The sequence below is a fragment of the Suillus subaureus genome (genome assembly GCF_016647635.1).
Source record: "Suillus subaureus strain MN1 chromosome Unknown BJ212scaffold_22, whole genome shotgun sequence".
Classification (NCBI taxonomy): Eukaryota; Fungi; Basidiomycota; class Agaricomycetes; order Boletales; family Suillaceae; genus Suillus; species Suillus subaureus.
Window position 1 is genome coordinate 25369 of NW_024538578.1, and position 15909 is coordinate 41277.

Genomic DNA, 15909 nt, shown 5'->3' on the forward strand with positions numbered 1-15909 from the left:
TAGTGAGTGTTTCAAAACAGCAGTGGCCAACCAGTTTAGATTGCATTTACATAATTAATAGCTTGGAGCTCTCGAATAGTGAAATTTTGAAATGATTTGGACTAATTCTCGAAGTGTGGGATCATAATCTGCCGACTCCACGCGTAAACGATGAATCGATGAAGTTTCGTGGCTTTGAAACCATAACCAATGTTTGGAATAAGAGCGGAGAAACCAAGCGGCTGCACTACAAAATTCGGAGAATATATACTAGTATATGCTCCCAACTTATCCTGGAAGCCTACTAACCATGGATATAGAAACGCGTCGGTGGTACATGAGTAAGGAAGTAGTGGTATAATCGGAATATGTAGATCATTACGCAACTCGATCGCTCATCTCGAGCGTTTGGTCCAATTCTGAGTGTCTCGAGTCACGCAGATATCGGACGACACGCTTTGGCTGACGGGGTAAGGATTTCGTAAAATTCAGTAGCCATCCGACAGGAGTAGTCATCGTAGGCCACAACGTGAATATCATGACTATTGTCCATCCAGGGACCATCGTCGCGAGCGTTACAACGTCGCTGGTATGGAAAATGAGGATAGACAAAGCCAGGCCGAAGAACACCATCCTGACGATATACTAAGGTCAGAGCTCTGGAATGGATACGCAGGACATTAGGACATACGCCCATATAAGAAGTCCAAACGACAAGCTATGCATCAATGCCAAGTTTTCAATTCCGGGAATTGCGCTGGTCATCAGGGACATGTACAAAGCCTGGATGTGCGTGGTTAACGAGGCTCATTAACTGAAAAAGAAAGCATACCCCGCCTTCGGCAGTCCTGATAGTCTTGGCTTTGGTCGACAAGCAGCACAGAAACTACAAGCGAACCCACAGAACAAAGAGCTGACATGTATACCGCAATATTATTGTAGGGATCGATGATGTTAGGCACTGCAAGGAAGCTGACGTCAACAGCCAACATAACGGTGGACTCCAGCGACGCTAAGTCTTCGACTACACACAATATGTATCGAGCACTTACATAGAGCGTGTACCCCGCCCACTCTTATCTAGTTGGGTGATAAAGTCTTTCCAGCGCGGGGCATTGATGATCTCGTCGACCCATACTCTCTGTATACGCTTATAGTGCTTGCGTGGCCCATACCAGAGGATTAGGTTGGAAAGCCTGAAGATGAGTGTTTCACGCTCGTGGCCCTCTTTGTAATAGATTGATCTGTCAGCGTCAACACGCGCGCCAGGTTGTCCGCAGAAGTTTGTGTATTTGACCTTGGCTGGGCGTTATCAGTATCTCTCGCGAATCAAAGGATCAATCCGTACTGAACAATCTCATGAATCGAGCTGTAAGGAGTAGATAAGTGTACTGTTGTAATCTACGGAAAAAAAACTCGCCTACAACACACACAGAATGAGCATGCATTTTATCGATGCTGCCTGGTTGAGCGTTTAGTTTGAGTCGAAAACACTCGGAGCCAGTCTAACCCTCAACACGGTCCATTAGATCCAGCATCTTCGCCAGCTCATTACCATCAAAAGGGGCCAGTGATGTATCCGAGGTGATGGTCTCTATAATCATAGTAAAATTATGTCCTTCATTAAGTTGCAACTACATAGCCTACCTGCGTTTGCATGGATAATGATTTCCCTCAGCTCATCAAAGATTTGTCTCGGAAGGTATCGGTTGTGAGGATAAAGCTCGCAGTGATACCTAGAAGACTGTCAGCATCGCCAACACACTACTGCGTGGAAGTCAGCAGGATTGATCGAGAATGTTCATGGAGCGTACCGATCCCTTGGAGAACACTGGCCAATATTGAGATTCTAACGAATATTCTAAAAGCGAGTGTTTAAGGGTAATCCGAGTAGTAGTGAACCACCCACTTATGTGACTGAGTTTCTTGGCTGCCTTGACGTTGAACAGAATCTCACCACCTGGTTCGCAAGTATACGGATGTGCCCAAAATATCACCCTCTCCACGTGATCGACGAAATAGTAGCCACAAGATTTGATGATGCTAGTATTACCTTTTACGATGCCAAGCTCCAGTACCAATTCTGTTCCATCATCGATCCTGGCCTGTACGTCTGGCTGACTCTTTGCATAAGCGTTGAGGGCTTAGCCATCGCCAAGAGCTTCTCCGAATCGACCTTGCCTGGGCGCATGTCTGCATCCGTGAAGACTCTCTACAGAATATATGAGCGTTTTGAAAAATTGACCTCACGGCACGTGCTAACTGTCTCGTGGTGATAATAAACTCTGGGACCTTCCGGGTGCACGAAATCATGCCATCCATTTTGCACCTCCCTAGATGCATGTATTATGAAGATGACAAGACACAGAAACTGTTGGTGAACACATACTCCACATACTTGCTGTCGGTCGGAGTGATGACGATGTGATTCGGTTCAACCCATTTCCTTCCGTGGCAGTATCACTACGTCGATATCTCTCTCCAAGGATAAGTGACAGTCTTACATTTTAATTTTCCTATCATAGCGCTTGACGTCGTTCGGTATGATCGATAGCAGTGCGATGTACTCTGGTGGCTCAGCATGCCTCAAGAAGACAAATTGCGGCTCGCCTGTTGACGTGTTCGTTTCTAGGAAGACTCGAGCTTGTCCACTGTCAACGTTAGCATTCGATACTTGGACATCAGATACAGTCCCGGTGCTGAAGCTGTCTCTGGAACTGAGGTGTGAAGGTGGTGTCATATACAATGGATGTTGCGGGTATGCAATGTCCGCCGGTACTGCGAGCGTACGGTGTGGTCGGCCACCAGGCCAATTGACATCTGTCGGAGGTAAGTGGATCGCAGGCAAGCCGCTCCCACATATTGCAGGGCGCAACTCTTCTTGGAGTGTTCCAGCAAAATGGGTATCATTGCAGAAGCGAACACGCATGCTTCCTAGCCTACGAAGCAGGGCATAGAAAATGCGCAATGTATAGCATGCTCGGCGAAGTGAAGATTTCAACAACTGTGCAAAGAGTCTAGCAAATTTGCGCAAGACGTCCGATGAGAGGGTGGCCATGAATATGGCACCATAAAAGCGGTCTACCGTTTAAGAACTGAAGCTAAAGCGTGAAGTTTCGAACTCACAGGAAACAACAACACTTACCTACTGGTACTAGTAGTAGTGATGCTGAACGGTTTTAGGCCAGTGCCAGCCAGCTGTCACATGACGACCATCATGTCAGGCCTTCCAATCCCTTATTAGTCATCAGAGAACAACTTGAAGCGCTTGCCGCTAGTAGTTGCCTGACTCCAGTATACGTACTAGATTTGGGCCTACCAGTTGCGCTAACTGCGGCTGCACAGCGCTCCTAGAACACCATGTCTGGGCAAGAAGAGCAGCTCACCGAATTGCTTCTAACGCTCAAGGTCAGTGCTAACAACAACTACACCCACCAACTCATCACGCGACTTCCAGAAAACAACTCCAGAGCAAGCACGCGCTATCCTCGCGTCCACACCGCAAATTGCATATGCCCTCATCGGTCTGATGGTGAAAATGAATGCTGTAGACGTCCAAGTCTTGCAGGTATGCTGTATTCGCCCTTACCACCTGGAAACTGCCAGATTGACGAACAAGTAATTCCAGAAAACCCTCACGGCCTATTCAGCATCGATCCAGCAACAGCAACCACAGAATGCGGGCCCGTCGACGGCGCCTGCCATACAGCCTGCTTCTGCAATCCCACCTCACCTCCAGCAGTACCGTACACCAACGCCGCAGTCGCAAACGCCGCCGCACGTGCCATCACATACACCTACCCCTCCTCATTATCCCAATGGACACGGGCAGGGTCCACAGCAAAATTTCAGTTATGGAGCGCCCTCCCAATATGGTGTGCAGGGAGGCTATAGCGCGCCCCAACAAGCCCCCATAGGTGGTGGCATGATTCCAGATGCCCTGGCATCGATCCCTGAGGAGCAAAAGGTACGAGAAACCCAATTCTACCATATTGCACATTCCGATAGGGAAAAAAAACAGGCTATGATAATGCGCGTCATAGCTATGACACCAGACCAGATCAACATGCTCCCACCGACGGAGCGCGCGAGCATTATTCAGCTGGTAAAACTTTTTCTTTAATATTGTTGGAGCCTATCGTGCTGATTAAAATCGAACTTGTCCCCTCCTTACAGCGCGCAACGCTAGGGCTGCCGTCATAAGGGTCTACGCTAGCCACTCATATCTGAATACGACATAGATGACCTGCTTGGCACCCGGCATCGGGGTGGTACACTCGGGCGTTCCTTTGAGAACGTAAGTGATTTCCTTTTGGCCCGCGGTGTATCGATAAAGGCAGGCGCAAGTTTAACCCGGTGGAGATGGTGATCAACAAATTAACCGATTTGATCATGGCGAGCAACCTACACTTGATAGAATTATGATTTATAATTCGATTACTCCGTGTTTGAATAATAGACCGATGATGCAAATACAATCCCGAGGCTTACAACAAATCTTAGTAAATGGGTATTAGCTCATCAGAATCTACCTTGACATTCCAGTGTGCAAGTCAAGACCCTGATGATGCAAAAGCATTCTTACTACTAGCGTATCGACTGTCATGTGTCTGTGTCAGGCCAGACTAGGCTCCAAGGGTCAATATTTCAATCATTACCGAGGAGATTGCAGTACTGGTGGGTCACAGTGATATGAATCTCGTACATGGTATGCCAATCCTCAAGATACATTGCTCCTCTCTGAAATTCGTTGCTATTGAATGTTTCAACTTGTACGACATCACTGAGCCAATCACTCGGAACTGTATTGATCCTCGGTCCTCATCATAACCTCACACCTGCTGGATCATGGCCTTTACACCAGATGCACCCAAGGCCTCCAAATCGGAATAACCTAAGGGGAAAAAATCAGATGGTATCGACCTTCACGCAATACAAGCCAAGAATATGATCATACCGCCGATTAATTCCTTGTCTTTTGCAAGATCATGACATCAGCATCACCCAAAGGTTAGACAAGCTAAATAACTCACTAGCAAAAACCCGAGGGAATGTGGGCGCAGAACCTGGGAGGCTGCCAAGGTAGCTGATAATAGCCTGCTGCTCGCCGGTTTCACTAAGGCTGTGCGCACTTGTCAAGGTGGTGGGCGTCCCGATCAAGTAAAACACCTACTCGATTGATTTACCATGGAGCTCTGGATATTTTTGCAAGAAGCGGAGAGCTTGCTGGCAGAAATAGCAAGGCGGCGAAGTCCGGATGAAGACGACAAGGCCGTTGTCTTTGAGGTTGTTCTATGAGGGTATGAGCGTCAGTAAAGTATGGCATTGACTCAGAGGCCGGCAGTATCGGTTACTTCAACAAACTCTTGGATTTCCTTCGGATTCATTCTGGATGCTGATGATGTATGAGCGGAACTGGACAAGGAGGGGAGTCTAGACGAGACAGCTCTGTAGATCTGGGAGAACATATCCACCCTCCGGCAATTGGCGTGTCCTCACTGGGCAGTAACTTCAAACTAGTACTAGTCAGCAAGCCACGTTGGCTCACAGCTAGCGCTGGCCGGCATCCCCGCTTATCATATCACATAACCAACCACAATACTCTGATACTCTGATTTGCTTGCGTGCTTCATTCAAGGTCGGTCTCTAAATAACCAGCCCTTGAACGTGTCATCCCGTGTGGGTATCATACTCTGCAAGAATGTCTATCGTAGTGAAAAGCGTGTGCAAGGCGTTGGAACGAATCGCACCACTCCGGCTCGCTGAACCATGGGATAAAGTTTGTACCATTCGCCAGTAACATCGTCTGATATGGTGATCTGATACGCCTGGCAGGTAGGCCTCATCATAGGTAAACACCCCGTATATCAAAGCTCGGGTTATTACTTATCCAGTACTACAGAGTCTCCTGTCCCAAGGTCCGACGCAAAGCGCGTAGTATTGACGATCGAGTAAGTAGAATGCCACGAGCTCTGCAATCAACATGCAACATGTAGTGACACAGGGTCCTCTAGTCCTGACTACTGCTGTCCTCGAGGAGACATTAAAAGTGCCTACGGCGCTGGTAGTAACCTACCACCCACCCCTCTTTCAACCCATTACTTCTCTCACATTGGCAAACCCACTGCAAGCATCCCTGCTCAAGCTCTCAGCCGCAGGGACGTCAGTCTTCTGCCCTCACTCAAGTCTCGATGCGACTTGGGGTGGTATCAACGATTGGCTTGCAGAAGGCGTCATGGGTCCCCAGAAGGCCACTGCAAAAGTCAACATCCTGGGAGAAGTCAAGGGAGAAGCAGGTGGTGCCGGCCGGATCGTGGCGCTCGATGAACCGATTCCTATCGAGGAACTTGTTCAAAGAGTAAAGAAGCATCTTTCTTTGTCACAAGGTCTACTACGCATCTTCCCTGCCTATCACGCATGTCTGATTATAATGAACGTACAGTTGACGTAGGGCGGCCGCTCGCTCAAAAATCGATCAAATCGGTTGCAATTTGTGCTGGTGCCGGAGGAACGATGCTCTCAGGAGTCGACGCCGATGTGTATTTCACGGGGGAGATGCAACATGTAAAGTTAGATTCCTCTTCCGTCTGTCCCATCCTAACAGTGACTGCAGCACGAAGTCCTTGAAGCAGTTGCAAGGGGTCGATACGTCATACTATGTGAGTTGACTGCGCGTGACGGGAGTCTCGTCACTGAATGTATGATATCAAGGTGGACATACAAATACCGAGCGTGGATATCTCCCTGTTCTGGCAAAGAAGCTTTCGGACACACTTTCCGAACTTGTGCGGGACGAGTCGTCCAGTGGATTGTCGCGAGAAGAAAGAATCGAGATCGAGAAGTATCAGCTGGACGTCCACATCAGCGAAGTTGATAGGCACCCTCTTGATCGCATGTAAACAAATACCGGTGCAGAGCGATGTACCGGGAAGGTTTGAATATATGATTATACAAATGCTATATATAATATTGGATGAGCCTTCTTTGACGAGGCAGTGAGGTCAGATCTGTCACCTGCCGGAAGCTCGAATTGTCTCTATCAAATGCAAAGACAATAACTGGACAGAATGCATGTGGTATCCTTGTCCTATGAGCGATACACGGCATTCAACCTTGTGTTGGGCTTCCCCGATGTTTGCAATATTTCTTAGAGTTCAGTTGCTAATCCACAAAGGAATTGGTTTTACTGACTACTAGCAGCGGACCGAGGATGAGCCGTTCGAACTCACGAAGGGCTCGGACGTTCGAAGCAAAAATGATATCAGACGATTCAGAGAGTTGACGCCACTTGGATCACCGAGTCAGGCCAATATCGAACTATTTTTGAATCGAGAGTGAACGCATGGCTGGGGTCGAATTTCATTCTCGGTGCCTGGATAGAGCAAGTGACCATACGATATGCCATTTGCCAGCGCCAAACTCCCTCACCGATTCCTATTACCCACAGATGGAATGGGACGTGCGAGGAAACCGGTGAAAGCCAAGCGAAGTTATAAAGGAGGATAAAGCCTTAACAACTGCACCACACTTGCAAAAGGAGTGCGGTTACGGAAAGAAGACAACCTAGTGATCGTCATTGTATTCAGACAGCGAGGTCGGCGGACAAGGATTGACCCGCGAGCATTTTACCCGAAGAGGTGTCAGAATGGCAGGCATTTGAATTATATTGCGGGGTAAGATGCGTTCTTGGAGAAAGGAAGTTGAAAGAAGCTGCTGGCGCGTGTGACTTATAACGCGGTGATATCGCATATTAAGAACAGAACTCTCGAAGGAGAGATGGAACGGTAAGCCGGGGGACATGTTTCTATCAGGAACACTTATCGAGGATGTGAATGCTCATCGCTCAGCAGACATATGTTTGAAATGTGGGAATGTCATACCGCGGTGCGGGGAAAGGTGGGAAATGCGCGCATTTGGACGTAAGAATATTGTTTCGGCATCTGATCTTGACAAGATAAGGGCTCGAGGGAAGAAGATTCAGGATGAGATGTGAACGTCAGCATTTATCTCAAAGTTGTGGTAATTACTCACTGTGAGACGGTGCGATACACGCCAAGGCAACGTCTAAAAATCTGGATGCAGGCTGAAAGAATGTCAACAGAAGGCACGCTGCGGCAGCATTGCTTGTCACTGCCGTTCGTGGCACTGCCAGAAAATTGGTCGGTTTTAGGTGCCACGTTGGGAATTCAAAGCCTCGACGTGTTCATGGAGTGAGAAACCATCGTGGTGATGTCCGACATACAAAAAGATTGAGTTACAGATTCGGAGTGTAAGTTGACGCATGCTAACTTGAACACCTGAGATGGTTTTGAATGGGCCATGAAAGCAAGAGTATGATCCTCCCGGGAACGGGCAGTGCTTCATAGACATATGCTAGATGGCGCCATAATATTGTGAGAACGTTGTGTATCCTCCAATCTGAAAAAAGACAAATGAGCCTTTGTAACTTAGAACAAGTTGGGCTAGAAAGTTTTATTCGTCTGAGAAGAAATTCATTAGCATGGGCTGGATCCATGTCAGGGCAGGGAGACTGTTATGTAAACCCCAAATATTGATGGCAGATACAGAAACTTTGCTTGAAAGTTGAAGCAAACCTGAATTGCTCAGGAGTCGGGAGCGTTTGCATTTGACACCAATTAGGCAGCACCTGTGACGGTCTGTCACTATTGTGGCTGTTACAGTCGCGTATCAATTTGCACGTGCTGTTGACGCGTCAGAAACAATTCACACGCCTTCTCCTTCTCTCCGACGTAACACGTTGGAATTGTTAAACGTCCCAAGTCTGCACGCGCCATGCCACCAATTGCAACAGCCAACACAGAGCTAAGCACAAGACACTTACCAGACCTCTCGGACACATCTGTCTCTTTCCAGATCCCCGTTGATTCCTCATCCGCGGAGTTTCTGCTTGCAGATAACAGTAGTGATCTTGATTTTCTGTGCGGAGCTGGCGGCGCCAGTTTCGCCACCATTGCTCCTACTCCAGTCCGCGGACAATTAAGGCTTGGTCACATCACACCGAAAGCCACCTCGCAACTGTTATCGCTATCAAGATCACCTAGTCCAAGTTCGTCAACACACCAGAAGAATGACCACGGACCTTTACGGTTCAGACGTCAGAGCCCTGTCAAAGCGAACAAAATGTCCCGCCTTCCTTCTAAACTAAAGGAGATAGTACTTGACGGGCCCGCCGTCTCCGAGGAGCGCTTGGAGTCCTTGCGCGCAGAAGTGGGGACCCTCAACGATGATTATGATATCTCCATGCAGCCACCAGCGGTTGCGCGATCCTCTGTTTTCCCTGTGTTAAATGTTACGGCAGTACCAAATTCAAAGTTAAAGCCGAGGACAAGAATTAATTCTGTAAGTTGACTCCCATTTACAATATGTATGAGCTCACCATCCTGTGGTAGGCAGTAGAAGGCGGCCGTAACACGAAGCTAGCAACACAAAGCAGGATCCCTATGTCAGCCGCTGACAAACTCGGTCCAGCTTCCATTGCCGAACCAACTGTGCAGTCGTATTCTACGTGGACGTCTGAGTCAGGAAACGTGGCCATAGATATCGAACTCCAAGTTCCACCCGCATCTATGAGTGGTGTTAGTAATATGGTCTCAAACTCTAGCCAAAGCGTGACCGGACGGGTGGCTGAACGCCTCGTGTCTTACAGTCAAAAATTAATGACATCGATTAGGTACGTCCGCTGATACACATTTCACTGCATTTGCACCGGAACTGATCAGCTGTACCTTGCGCGTGTCCTTCTATTCTTTTCTCTCTCTTTCTGTATGACTGTGATCGCAATCGGGAATTATGGTTCGATCTCACATGATCTCCGGTCACCTTTCTTGGAAATGCCATCACTTGGATTCCCCAGCATCTATAATCCCAGGACCGAAAATTCTTTCACGGCAGGTACGGGCACTGGTGTTGCTAGAACGGAAGAACACATCGAAACTCAACCTCCGCCTGAGGTCGACGTTGTGCACGCCCTATGCTCACCGGACGCTTTGAGTCGTAACGATTACCTATTGAGGCTTTCAGAAATTTCACCGCAGAAGTATCACACACAAGCTAGCGCCTCCCCCGGTCATCTATCTACAGGAAGGCGGGAGCTATCGTCCATGAGGCCGGCTAGGAAGCGCCCAGCCACCGAGGAAGACTCCGCTTCGCAACAGCCAAGTGGCAGCAAGAAGTTTAAGGCGAAACCGTTGTCACAAAGCGCCGTTGCCAAGACTGGCCCGACCAATTCGATGAGGTCATCCAGCCAAATTCTTCGGCCATCCACCCAGAAGAACCGCGCACATGGAAGCGTACTTATCAGTCGGAATTCGCGGTGTCCGACGTCAAAGTTTCCAAGCGCGCGAACAAAGTACAAACCCAGACAGAACTTCCAGCGACAGGTGTCATCCACATCGATTGCATCAACGTCCCTGTGTGGTCGAGCGATCTGCAAGGAGAAAGACAAAAATGTTCAGGGACAGGAAGGGGGGGTCTCTACTAGTTGCGCGTCACAAAGCCGAACCTCGGGCAGTTCCCGGGTCCACTTTGACGCGGGACATGTAGTCAGCAAGAAACCTGTGGCAGTTACGGGGCTCGAGCGGTTAGGACAATCTAGACCTGGCCTTGTGCCACCCCTCGAGAAGACGGTACGTGATTCATTAACGGAATCCTCGTCTTATGTGCGCTCATTCAATATTATTTTTACATGGCTTGATATTTGATTGTTGGCTGTGACATTTGGATGTATAGCTGCCACCTGCCAACATAACGAAGCCTATTGCGTTTACGTTTCATATGGACGCTCGCGTTGAAGCGCGTAAAGCTGAGTTTGAGAAGCTTGCAGGCTCGGTTAACGAGGAGAGGGGGCACCGACAAAGGCATCCTGTGCCCGATTTCAAGGTACTACATGAGGCTCACCAAGCGTCACTTGCATGGCGTAAGGAACACATCATCCCGATAGTTCCTGCACCACCGATAGTCCTTAGCACCGAAATTCGTGCCAGAGAGAGGGAGAAATTTGACCAAATGATGCGAATAAAGGAAGAGGAGATTCAACAGGCAAAAGAGGAACGCCGAAGACAACGAGATGCGGAAGAAGAAAGGGAGATTAAAGAACTTCGCAAGCGAGCGATTCCCAAAGCGAATGAGATTCCAGAGTGGTATGCTGACATGCCGAAGAAAGGAGGCAGTGTAGGAGGATCTGGATAGTGGAGGGCGTCATGCGATTGTTGTCAAGTGATGGAGATCGAGAATATTTGTGAAGTGATCAGGGTGTACGCAATGTTTTTTTTTTCGTTATCAGTGCAGCATGTCCTTTTACATCATCCTTTCCCAGTCCTTCCAAGTTCATGGTTATTTAATTCATAAACCATGATCCCTCGCCCACAGCACAACACCGGTGATACAATCAAACCCTGCAAGTTATTCTAGGATGTTTGAACGGGGAAGAGGAAGTCTGGGAAGACCTCGCGTTTAAACGCATTATAACCGGTGCAAAGTGCCTTTCAAGGCCTGAGAAGGCTTGATGGCATCGTGACCGATTGCCCCGGAACCTTGTTTTGCCTTCTGTTTCGATAATATGTTTACATGTGTCATTCGTCCTGAGTAACCTACGTTGCGGGTCTTGATTTCCCCCGGCTGTGCAGAGAGATGGAATGCGACTTTGATGATACGTGCCACTAGTGCTAGTGCGGTGCCAAGTTTGTCGCCAATCGTTTCAAGTGGGACGATGGACAGATTGAGGAATGGGCTGCCTTTGGAATATGATAAGTTCCATGGGATCTATTAGGATGTATTGCCCACTTGCTTGGAAACCAACACGAGGTAGTCGTCTGTGGGTACCTTGGGCCAACTGGCGGGCCCTAACCAAATCTACTGAATTAGACTCTGGCATGGATAGTGCTTTCCGATTCATAAGGGCGCATAGCCCCATTCAACCTAGCTACCTATGCACGCGGTGGGGGAATGACTGATTTTGTAGATTGGTTGATTCTACATAGAAGTCGGATGCAATGTAAGTTTGGAGCCTACGGCATTGCGAATGAAAAACTCTTGGGTGCGCGGACACGCATGTTTAGATTGTGAATACGTGGAAAAAAAATCCCAGTTTGATGGATGAATACCTGTGAAGTTCGATATTACAGGCTTCAAGGTCTGACAGTTGAGTTCTGTCTTTACGATCAGTCAATAATGACGAGATTGCCAATATAACGCTATACAGGAACGGTCACATCATGTTCCTGTCTTCATCCCCCCCACGCGATCGGGATTGAGTACGTTTTGTTTGCCTGGTCTACGACACGTCCTTTTGTGTGTAAACTGTAAACGTAGGGGCAGCACATTGACGAAACACATACCACAGTTCCTCGATTAGCTGGATGTTCAACGGGTGCCGGATCGTGTGAGTACCTGGTCTATATTCTCTCGAGGATTTGGAGGACTTGGCGTTGTTGTAGAGTTTGTTGCGTGTAAGAGATTGAATTGTAAATTGACAATCAAGATGTGTATATGAATAATCTGCCACAGACACTGCCAGATCTCGGGGCCAATGCTGTGTCACTTGAGCAGGCAACATGTCCTAGTTGAGTTAGATATAGATGGCCTTCCAGTACTTAGTACGTTATCGTGTCAAAAAGTCAAGTGGGGCCCGAGAGCAAGGATCCGGTGCAACATGGCCTCGAAAGGTTATCGTGTGGATGGGATGCCCTGACTGCGAGCGCTCAAGGAAATTGATGTACGAAAATGCTCGATTGGGGCACTGGGTGATTTCTTCGAGGGGTCGAAGTGCTCTCAGGCAACCAAAGTTTCCCAATTTCCTTTTTTGTCTTGCGCTGATTACAGATTTGGTTCATCAGTGACGCCACAACCCGCAAGTATACTCTATAATTCTTGGCCGTCGGATGCGTTTTGTCTATGTCTATGCAAGCCGATAACGGAAGTATGACCGGCTGCCACAACGAAAATGCATAAAAGGTGGGGCAAATTCATTCTCTTTAATCATTCAACCTACCAACTCTCTTCCAAGAACTACTACTGCCTACTACTAGCAATGCGTGCTTCTACTAGCTCTACTGTCTGCATGTCTTCCAAGACTGCATTCTCATCCGAACAGTCATCATCATCCAACTCGCATCACTGCACGCGCCACTCTCATCCCACACCCGTATCAATGCGCATTTCATCTGATGATGACTCTTGCATGGACTTCAATGCACCTCAGTGTTGCCACTGTGGCTGGCGCGGATCTCACTCGCCTAGCTGTCCCTTCCGCTGAGCACACACAATGATTACGTTTTTTTTACTATATTTATTCCCTTTGCTCGTAAGTCATCCTTTCTATTGTCTCACATCATCCAGTCACTCAATGTCTCATCCTAGACAATTGTCTCATCATCGATCATCCATCCATGTTGTCATTGGACTCTTTATCGCATTGTATCAACATACATCTACACCCCGTGCATAAACGCACATTAGTCATCGAGGTCTCATCGCAGTTGTAGGATCACGGGAGGAGGGAGGAGGTTGTGCAGAGTCGTTGTGCGGATTCCTCGGGGCGGCAGGATATTTTAGCCTCACAATTTTGCCGTCTGCCTTGTATGTATGATTTACTGCAACAACCATCATTGTTTGTCGGACCGTCAACCGTACTGAAACGTCAGTAACACGTCTCAAACGGACAATCCATCTTCATCCCAACATGCGTGCATACTGATGGCCGAACAACAAGCTACATCGGAAATGAAGTCACTGGCTCGGTTCCAAGTCCTCCCACGTGGATACCCTGATGAATGGCACGTTCCTTATAGAAATGTATAAGGAACACGTGTCATTCGGGCTCTGATGAGATGCTCGTTGTTCCGCTGACGGGTGTGGGGAAGAAGGGAAAAGTCTTAGATTTGGACAAGATTCAGAGAAGAATATTAATCGCGGAATCTGATCCAAGGGACGGCTCTAAACAACGTGTACTGCCGATGTCTCTTTTGTATCATCTTCGCCGAACTATCCGCAAGTATAACGACTCGGAAGCCTATCATGAACCGAGCTGGAAGAAGCTTGCCAACGTTGACAACGTTGAAGATGGATCTTTGTCATACCCTACGCCCACCTATGGAATAGGCGGACTCGGCTCTTCTTATCCGAGTCACCTTCTCCGTCGTACTTGTCGGCGTAATACTACTAGTCTGGTTTCACGAATAATTTCGTTCCATGTGACCTCACCTTAGCGAACTATTATCGTGTTTCGTGATACAGTTATTTCTAGCGCACAGGATATTCGGATTGAATTCGGGTGTGATTTTTCTTCAAATGTTTAAGCGCCCTCCTCGTTTTCTTTCCCATCTGTCAGCCGAAAGTCCGACGAGTCCATCCGAGTCCTGTGTAGTGTGTGTCATTTCGCACTGCGCAGCTGTATACTACCAACAGTTTTCGTATCATGTCTTCCAACTGGGACCCGCTGGCCTTGCGCCCACCTTCTCATTCGGATGAGCTCAAGGTGTCTTTCCCTCGGGAACATGTGATGCTTATGACACTCAACCGTCCGAGGCACCTCAACGCCATGACACCTCAACTTGCCACTGGTATAGCTACCATTTTAAATTGGTTTGATGATGAGCCCTCTTTGTGGTAGGTTCAGTCACTTAGCTTATCGGCAATCTTGTTCAACTTCTCTGTCCCGTACTTCAAGGGTAGTAGTCGTGACAGGCGAAGGACGTGCTTTCTGTGCAGGAGCCGACTTGAAAGCGTAAGTAACGAGGAATAACGCTCGCCATCCTCTCGTTCCTTATTCCCTCGACCCTTCATTTTCACACCAGCTGGCTCCACGATCAGTCAAGTGGCACGGCGAACGAACAAGAAAGTGTGGCTTCTTCTGTACACGGATTTGCATCCATCTCGCGCCGGCACACCTCATGCAAACCTATGATCGCCGCAGTGAACGGCTCGGCTTATGGCGGCGGTGTTGAAATAATACTAAACTGCGATATGGTCATTGCAAGCGAAGACGCCGTGTTCGCACTTCCAGAAGTCAAGCGTGGTGTACTAGCTGCACAAGGAGGTGAGTGAACGCCGCATCAGTCATTCTATTTCCATTTTCAGCCTCGTCTTCGTCGATTATTTTGGAAAACTGAAGCGGGGGGCGGGTATGTATAAACTTTGCTGATCGGTGATTCGTTTTCCTCGCAGTTATTCCCAGGTTAGGGAGGGTTGCGGGCCATCAGGTATCGCTTCGGCGTGAATAAACTCACAGGGTATCTCCGCTCACTGAGAAAATCTTGCGGCGTAGCTTGCTTCTGAGATGCTGCTCTTGGGAAATACCATCACTGCCGTCCAAGCTAGAGACAGATTTCGTTTGTGAGTCAAGCCTACAATCACCGCCAGTCACAAAGACAGCTTCTTGACACTCATGCGTATACTTCCGGTCCGCAGTGTCAACCTCGTCGTCGAAAAATCGGCTGTTGTACCTACTGCTCTGGACATCGCGCGACAGATGACCATGAACTCCCCTGACTCAGTACAGAGTTCAAAGGAAGGCCTTATACTTTCGCAAAAACACCATTTCGAAGAAGCTGTGCACACCCACTCGATGAGTCTCGTGAGCAAACGTCTATATCACGGCGCAAACATCAAAGTACGTCACGTCACGTCATACTTGTCTTTTGGGGTATGGAGTATTCATCCTTCTTCCCTCTGACGTTACTCCAGGAGGGACTGGCCGCTTTCTCGGAGGTATGGTGCACAGGTTGTGATAATTTAAATCAAATTAACGTGTTCTTTCCGTTCGCTCTTCCGCAGAGACGCAAACCTAGGTGGTCGAATCCCGCGAAACTCTGACTGACGTGGTTGATTATTGATCCAAGATATTTAAAAGGTTATAGTGTACATAAATGCGTTATCTCTCGTACATAAACTCCTGTGTGATTGCGTGATCGT

At 48.2% G+C, this 15909-nt stretch overlaps 9 protein-coding genes across 9 annotated transcripts; 5 read left to right on the forward strand and 4 right to left on the reverse strand.

Annotated features, from left to right (window-relative positions):
• Nucleotides 1–24: 24 nt before the first annotated feature.
• Nucleotides 25–1281, reverse strand: BJ212DRAFT_1363892 (uncharacterized protein). The gene is made up of 4 exons (XM_041336004.1): nucleotides 1032–1281; nucleotides 795–940; nucleotides 671–762; nucleotides 25–613 (listed from the first exon to the last, which is right to left on the reverse strand). The coding sequence occupies exons 2-4, from the start codon at nucleotides 897–899 to the stop codon at nucleotides 358–360; spliced, it is 453 nt and encodes a 150-aa protein (XP_041191471.1). The 5' UTR covers nucleotides 900–940; nucleotides 1032–1281; the 3' UTR covers nucleotides 25–357.
• Nucleotides 1028–2120, reverse strand: BJ212DRAFT_1363894 (uncharacterized protein; the record flags this gene model as incomplete). The annotated part of the gene is made up of 6 exons (XM_041336005.1): nucleotides 1028–1276; nucleotides 1404–1441; nucleotides 1490–1573; nucleotides 1627–1715; nucleotides 1810–1840; nucleotides 1889–2120. Coding segments are annotated over 6 exons (723 nt in total), but the record flags the coding sequence as incomplete, so codon positions are not given.
• A 170-nt stretch (nucleotides 2121–2290) lies between these two features.
• On the reverse strand, nucleotides 2291–3163 carry BJ212DRAFT_376724 (uncharacterized protein). Its single transcript, XM_041343049.1, has 3 exons — nucleotides 3125–3163; nucleotides 2484–3074; nucleotides 2291–2425 (listed from the first exon to the last, which is right to left on the reverse strand). The coding sequence occupies exons 2-3, from the start codon at nucleotides 3035–3037 to the stop codon at nucleotides 2326–2328; spliced, it is 654 nt and encodes a 217-aa protein (XP_041191473.1). The 5' UTR covers nucleotides 3038–3074; nucleotides 3125–3163; the 3' UTR covers nucleotides 2291–2325.
• A 69-nt stretch (nucleotides 3164–3232) lies between these two features.
• BJ212DRAFT_378295 (uncharacterized protein) lies at nucleotides 3233–4151 on the forward strand. The gene is made up of 4 exons (XM_041343052.1): nucleotides 3233–3387; nucleotides 3437–3547; nucleotides 3608–3946; nucleotides 4001–4151. Exons 1-4 carry the CDS (start codon nucleotides 3340–3342, stop codon nucleotides 4100–4102), a joined length of 600 nt encoding a protein of 199 aa, XP_041191474.1. The 5' UTR covers nucleotides 3233–3339; the 3' UTR covers nucleotides 4103–4151.
• Nucleotides 4152–4811: 660 nt separating this feature from the next.
• Nucleotides 4812–5366, reverse strand: BJ212DRAFT_1482197 (thioltransferase; the record flags this gene model as incomplete). The annotated part of the gene is made up of 5 exons (XM_041340378.1): nucleotides 4812–4873; nucleotides 4937–4954; nucleotides 5013–5101; nucleotides 5153–5271; nucleotides 5334–5366. 5 exons carry the CDS (start codon nucleotides 5364–5366, stop codon nucleotides 4812–4814), a joined length of 321 nt encoding a protein of 106 aa, XP_041191475.1.
• Nucleotides 5367–5680: 314 nt separating this feature from the next.
• On the forward strand, nucleotides 5681–7198 carry BJ212DRAFT_1514307 (NGG1p interacting factor 3; the record flags this gene model as incomplete). Its single annotated transcript, XM_041341666.1, has 6 exons — nucleotides 5681–5758; nucleotides 5853–5913; nucleotides 5994–6365; nucleotides 6422–6543; nucleotides 6593–6638; nucleotides 6691–7198. 6 exons carry the CDS (start codon nucleotides 5681–5683, stop codon nucleotides 6876–6878), a joined length of 867 nt encoding a protein of 288 aa, XP_041191476.1. The 3' UTR covers nucleotides 6879–7198.
• A 1574-nt stretch (nucleotides 7199–8772) lies between these two features.
• On the forward strand, nucleotides 8773–11187 carry BJ212DRAFT_1300738 (uncharacterized protein; the record flags this gene model as incomplete). The annotated part of the gene is made up of 4 exons (XM_041333028.1): nucleotides 8773–9339; nucleotides 9390–9670; nucleotides 9854–10625; nucleotides 10729–11187. The coding sequence occupies 4 exons, from the start codon at nucleotides 8773–8775 to the stop codon at nucleotides 11185–11187; spliced, it is 2079 nt and encodes a 692-aa protein (XP_041191477.1).
• Nucleotides 11188–12528: 1341 nt separating this feature from the next.
• Nucleotides 12529–13567, forward strand: BJ212DRAFT_377990 (uncharacterized protein). Its single transcript, XM_041343051.1, has 2 exons — nucleotides 12529–13300; nucleotides 13357–13567. Exon 1 carries the CDS (start codon nucleotides 12941–12943, stop codon nucleotides 13250–13252), a length of 312 nt encoding a protein of 103 aa, XP_041191478.1. The 5' UTR covers nucleotides 12529–12940; the 3' UTR covers nucleotides 13253–13300; nucleotides 13357–13567.
• An 846-nt stretch (nucleotides 13568–14413) lies between these two features.
• Nucleotides 14414–15810, forward strand: BJ212DRAFT_1482200 (ClpP/crotonase-like domain-containing protein; the record flags this gene model as incomplete). Its single annotated transcript, XM_041340379.1, has 8 exons — nucleotides 14414–14604; nucleotides 14666–14722; nucleotides 14793–15034; nucleotides 15163–15197; nucleotides 15263–15330; nucleotides 15406–15607; nucleotides 15682–15705; nucleotides 15772–15810. The coding sequence occupies 8 exons, from the start codon at nucleotides 14414–14416 to the stop codon at nucleotides 15808–15810; spliced, it is 858 nt and encodes a 285-aa protein (XP_041191479.1).
• Nucleotides 15811–15909: the final 99 nt, after the last annotated feature.